This window comes from Pinus tabuliformis, chromosome 3_2 (genome assembly GCF_031772625.1).
Source record: "Pinus tabuliformis cultivar Carrire ecotype Pingquan chromosome 3_2, CPIR1, whole genome shotgun sequence".
Classification (NCBI taxonomy): Eukaryota; Viridiplantae; Streptophyta; class Pinopsida; order Pinales; family Pinaceae; genus Pinus; species Pinus tabuliformis.
Window position 1 is genome coordinate 105,172,020 of NC_142302.1, and position 6,000 is coordinate 105,178,019.

The following is a 6,000-nucleotide window of genomic DNA, read 5'->3' on the forward strand; positions in this document are numbered from 1 at the left end:
TCTAGGAAGTGAAGCATCTTGGAAGCGTCTACTATATATATATATATATATATATATATATATATATATATATTATTTTGCATTTATATTTTAAAAACATCCAAAATGCCAAATCAGTTGTAGAAGACATGAAAACATGCATATTTTTACATAAATCAAGATAGATATGGCATCCATTGTACATCAATGATTAATTATTCCAGCATCAACCATCTACAATCTAGATTCCTCTTCTCTTGTCTAGCCTTTGCCTCTACTTCAATTCTATAGGGGTTTTAGTCAACATTGCCTAATTTTGATCAACCAGCTTAAACCACGCCTTATAATATGGTAGAGAAAGCTTAACATGCCTTATCAATGAATTTGACTTGAGTGAAGGGTACATAATTGCTAAGGCCATGACAAAGGGTTCAACAATCAATAACACCAACACTGGGGTACATGTAGGGCTTGTTGCTCTTGATTAAATGCCAATCACATGCCCTCATACATGATATAATCTAATGAAACGTCACAATCCCATTGATCCTAAAAATTGTTAAGTCTGCTGAATTTTGAATGGGATATGAAATTCTATTTTCTCCATATGAAGTCTGATGAGGATGGAACCACTCTCAAACATCCTGAGTCATTTCATGGTAATGTTAAAAATTTAAGTAAAAGGATGGAAATGAAAGATAAAAGAGAATGTCACTTTTACTTTAAAAATTTAAAGGGGAGCATCTTGGGAGCATCTAGGGAGCATCAAGGGGCACCTTAGGAATATTCGGAAAGTGTAGTTCCTGACAAAACAGTTCAGAATTTCCAAAAACAAAAAAAGCCCCGCAGAACCGTCCACCTTCTTTCAGATCCACAATTGATACACGCCCGAACCTCCACAGACCCGCACCCGATCCTTTCCAGATCCACGGATCAGGAAATAGGAACTGCGGATCGAGCAATAGGAACTGCGGATCGAGCAGTAGGAGCTGCAGATCGGGCCCCCACGAATCCAATTTTGCAGGAACCGCCAAAAAAAGGGGGAACCGCAGTTCTGATTTTCCGATCCACAATTCGCCGAAGGATCGTTGGCGGATCCATACGGGATGCGGATCTACCTTTGGATCCTTGGGGGGGGGCGGGGGTGTGGGCGGTTCCTGCAACACTGTTCTACACCATTAGGGTACTATTTTCCCTTTTGGGAGGAAGAATTTGGATAAGGGTGTCAACTATCTTGGGTTCATTGTAAAGCCAAACAAATACTAGAGGGTAGATTGGGTCAAGCTTCTTGGGGAAATCGAAAAGAAGGCAACTTTTGGCGCGATCAATGGTTGTCCAAGTGGGCAGATTGGTACTTGTCAAAGTAGTGTTAGAGGCAATCCCAATTTACTAGCACCTATTGGTCTGTATTCCAAAGAGTATTATGAACCGAATAAGGAAGCTTTGCTTTAGTTTCTTGTGGACGGGAAGTGAGGAGTACAGAGGTATGTGTCTGGTAAGCTAGAGAAGAATTGCCATGGCCAAGGAGTTGAAGGGTGTGGTTTAAAGGACATTGAAAAATTTGGTGAAGCTTTGGCAGCCAGATCCTTAAGGAATGTAATTACCACATCCAACATGTGGAGTAAGTTACTCATTAAAAAATTACGCCGGATACTTTAGTTGATTAGATAAGGAGGGGCAATAAAAGCATCCATAACATTTCTAACCGGTGGAAAGCTTTAACTCTGTCTTTCTCAGTGATAGTTAAGTACTTGGCATTGAAGGTTGAATTGGTTCAGCGGTGATAGTTGGGTGGATGCAATCATGGGGTTCAATGCAGACTTTTTTCTCTCTGAAAAGCTAGTACAATTTATATAGCAAAGAGGCAGGTCTTTCTTGTCCAGAATTGGCAACTCTTTACCTATTACCATTTGGAGGTAAGGATGGTTGTCAGCAAATCAGTTGGGGGTTCCAAAGGCCTAAAGGCCTCTTTGGGAAAGATTTATACTATCTTGGAAAAAACTCATTTTGGATTGATGAAGGGTCCAAATGAATTGCTACGGGGCTATCTCAGCTGGTTTTATAGTGCTCAACAGGGCTATCTTGCGATCATTTTGGATCAAGCTCCAGAAAGGGAGTAGAGCTTACTCCTGCAGTGGCTTAACAACAAAGTTATGACTTGGAGGTTCTTCAAAAGAGGCACTTTCATGGCCCTGGTTATTGTGCCCTGTGCAAAATGGATGAGGAAACCATTCAACATCTGTTCTTGCATTGTTCTTTTGCCAGAGACGTATAGTTGGAGATAAGCAAGATTTTAAGAGTACATGAGCCTTGGTCTAAGGATACTTTGGGTGCTTGTTTCTGAGGGTGGTCCAGCAGAAGGGATTTAAAACCGATGAGTATCTTCCATTGATTATAAGTTGGAGTCTATTCACTGCAAGGAATTCGGCGATCCTTGATGGGAAAATAAGCCTGCCGATTGTGGTTGCAACCAAGACAGAGATCATTTTCCCAGCATATATCTCAAGGCGGATTTTGGTCCCTGGTAGACAAGTAGGCACGTTCCTATTTGATAAAAGTGTCCCATGGGCCTTTTTTTGATGGTGCATGCTAGAGTGAGAATCGTATTTGTGGTCAGGGATTTGTGCTTCATTTCTCAGATGTTCTTTCATTTTCATTAAAAGCAAATGTCTGTCCAGCCACAAATAACCAAGCAAAATTCATTGAACTGATCTACTTGCTTAAATTAGCTTTAGCTAGAGGGGAAGAAAACTGAAAGATTTAACAGACCTAACATCTCGTAACAGACCACCGAACCAGATTAAATAACCCTCGATAAATAGAAATAAACAGTCAAATCGCGATCTGTACAATTCACATAACCAGAGTCGCCAGTGGGGATCAAACTAGGGACTTCAGTGAATGAAAGCAGCGGTGTGACCTCCAGAGCAAAGCCAGGTAGATAAAATGTGCATACCAGGAGATGAGTGGTCCCCCAACAAATTTAAAATGGCATGGATGGAGAAATGGTCTGCGAGATTGAACGAAAATACATCCAAAACAAATATGTAGAAGGGATATTCTTTCATAAGATTAGATTGACAGAGAAATGTATAAACCAGAGACTGAAAACTCACCATTGAGAGATCAAACGACGTCGATATTTTCTTTTATAAGTACAGGTAAATCTCCGCCACTTTCTCCACCTCAACACATAACACACACGGACGATGTGACATGCTTTACGTTTATATATCGGCGTTGTTTTGGTGGGCCAAAAATATTTGGGTAAAATCTGGATCTTTATTGTTTAAAATAGATATTTGTAACTATAAAATGGGTATTTGATTATATAGCTAGATTCTGTACCTTAAAAAAAAATTAGGGTATGTAAATTGTGCCTTGTATGGCATCCGAAGAAGTAGAGTGTGGAGTTTTGTTATAATTTAATAATTATGGGTTATACAATTAACATTGTGCCTTGTATGGCATACAAGAAATAGAGTGTGGAGTTTTATTATAATTTAATAAGTATTTGTATAGAGTGTGAGTTTTATTATAATTTAATAAGTATTTTTAATAATTATTAGTTATTATTTGTGAATGTGAGATGATTTATTTTTAATATATCGTTAAAATAATATATTGGTGATTATATTTTTATATATCTTAAATGATTTTTGGTTTTGTGTTATTATTATATTTTTTTAAACATATTTAAAGAAGACAAGAATTTATCAAAAGTATTGTTATATTTTAAAAGAATGATATGCATTGTCAACATAAATATTATAAAATCAATATCTTTTGTGATTATCACTAAATATTACTTCAAATGGGGTCATATATGGTGAGCTCCAATATTGCAGCGATAATGCTGCAACTCCTGGGACTCTCTTCTTTACTTTTATCAACCCAGTAGTTCGTAACAAACTTGGAAGCGACAGTGTTGTATGCACAAGTACTAGCTCTTGCCGCAACTATCACTTGGTCAGTTGGCACAAGTCTGCTAGGAGCTTAAGCCAACTTCTATGAGCTCTGAGAAGAAACTTTTTAACTGATGGACGAAAGCTAACTCAAAGAAGGTTAATCTACTTGCAGAAAGAAACTAGAAAGCTGAAAGGGAACGTAAACCCTAGCAAACCCTAAGTTTACCAGCCAGCCCTACTAATGCAAGAAAGAGGATGCACGCTACTGAAAGAGATGTCATTGACTTCTAGGAAGGTAAAATACATGTGTCTAAGCTATTTCTACAGTAACATCTGAAGAAACATCTTTTTGTATTTTTGAATAAGTTGCCAGAATTATCATGCATGCGATTTAACTGTTTTTGACTGTGCAGAGGTGGATTGGCAAGAGGAAATGCTTGGAGGAGGTCGAGAAGGTTCAGAAAGGGCCTAAGGGGTCCCTAACACCCTTCCAGAGAGTTTCACAGAGTTTGGCTATCAAGAAACCTCATTTGTGAGCCTGTACAGGAAGTTTGCAGGGGTTCTACAAGATGTCTGTAATTTTCTACAGGTTGTTCAGAAATGGGATTTTGGAGGATGGATGGAGAGAGAAAGGTGAAGGAGTGAGTATGGAGGTAGGACAGGGGTGTGAGGAGGTCCAGGACTTGGTGGATGGAGTTGAGGAAAGATGAAGATGGCTGGATTTGTTCAAGGAGGAATGAAGCAATGTTGCACAAAAATTAGGGTTGTGTGAGCAAGTGTGGCAAACGTGAGGCAAGAATTCGGGTTAGGGGATGGAGCAAATGGGATTGATGGAGTATGGGTAGATAGAGAAGTGGTACAGGTGCTCTGCAAGTTGTTTTTCCAACTGAACCAACGAAGACTTGTAAAATCAGAGACCTAGTTACGTTGACCTAATCTGATCTAGCTGACAGTAAAGAGAATGAACAGAAGTTTTAATTGCAATGAAACCATGTATATTAACTATGCAATGAAGCAATCAAGAATCTGAACATGTAACCAACTTCTGCAAATAAAAATCAAACACTAATGATTGCATGGCAAAGCAAAGTCAGTGTTTTTGTTGGCAGCAAGGTCACCTTGATCCCAGCTCCTGATCCCACTGAGGGAGAGGTGAAATCAGAGGTGCTTGATGGCCTTTTTCTAGAGCTTTTCCCTGTTAATAACCTATCAACTCAATCTGAACATCAAAAGTCTTTCTAATCATCAACGGTGACTTAGTTAATCAGCAAGATTTTAATCTACTTAACAGAAATGATTTTGCAAAGACATAAAGAACAAATAACAATACATAAAGGACGCCTTGGCACTTAGGTTGGGCCCAACCCCAAGAGCTGCAGGCTCCTATAAAGAACTCAGAACTGATGCCAAGTAAAGCTGCTTTTCATTACTCAAAAATAATCATCACAAGAAAGTTATACAACAGTAAATACAAGAAAACGACCTAAGAAAATTACAGCACTATAGTGCAATTACCAACAGTTCCAAAAGTAAACTACGAAGGCTGAGGCCTTCCTATTTATACACTACGAGGGGCCTAGTAGCCCTCCTTAATTCAAGGGACTCGGCTATCCAAACTGCTAGTAAACAGTCACTCTTCCCAAAGCTGCTTGGCTGCCTTTAGGATTCGTTTTGGTGGCCTGTTGAGCTCGGAGTTGAGGGTGGAGATTTCGAGGAAGGGCCATTTAATGCCAGAGACAACCTCCCTATGAATCCTCACCTCAAGCTTGGTTGTCACCTGACCCATAATTGCTTGGTTTTGCTCCAAAATTTGTCCAAAAAACCTGAAATAACCACGTATTAGCCTCCTTGGTAGAGTGACCACCCTTATTCGTTCAAATAACATAAACATACTCAAAAAACATGCATAATCTATGAAAAATGGAGGACTGAACAAGGACAATTAGGCAAAATGAGCCCAATAAGTTACCCAATTCCGGGCTCATCATCACCCCCCTGCTAAATGGGTTGCTCATCCTCTAAGAAACTAGTCCAGCTCATCATCCTTTATTGCTTTGACCGCCTCCCTCACGTCCCAGGCCTCCGTGGTGATATCTTCTTCCCGGTCGTGGAA

The 6,000-nt window shown here is 39.4% G+C and overlaps 1 protein-coding gene across 3 annotated transcripts in view; it reads right to left on the reverse strand.

Annotated features, from left to right (window-relative positions):
* LOC149180055 (coatomer subunit zeta-2-like) overlaps positions 1 to 3,249 on the reverse strand; it is a 52,561-nt gene extending 49,312 nt beyond the window's left edge. For all 3 annotated transcript variants that reach the window (XM_089415881.1, XM_089415880.1, XM_089415878.1), the window contains exon 1: positions 3,096 to 3,249. In XM_089415881.1, the coding sequence (XP_089272007.1) occupies positions 3,096 to 3,098 (3 nt within the window). In that variant the 5' untranslated portion in view covers positions 3,099 to 3,249. The remainder of the gene's footprint in view (positions 1 to 3,095) is intronic.
* Between the last annotated feature and the right edge of the window lie 2,751 nt (positions 3,250 to 6,000).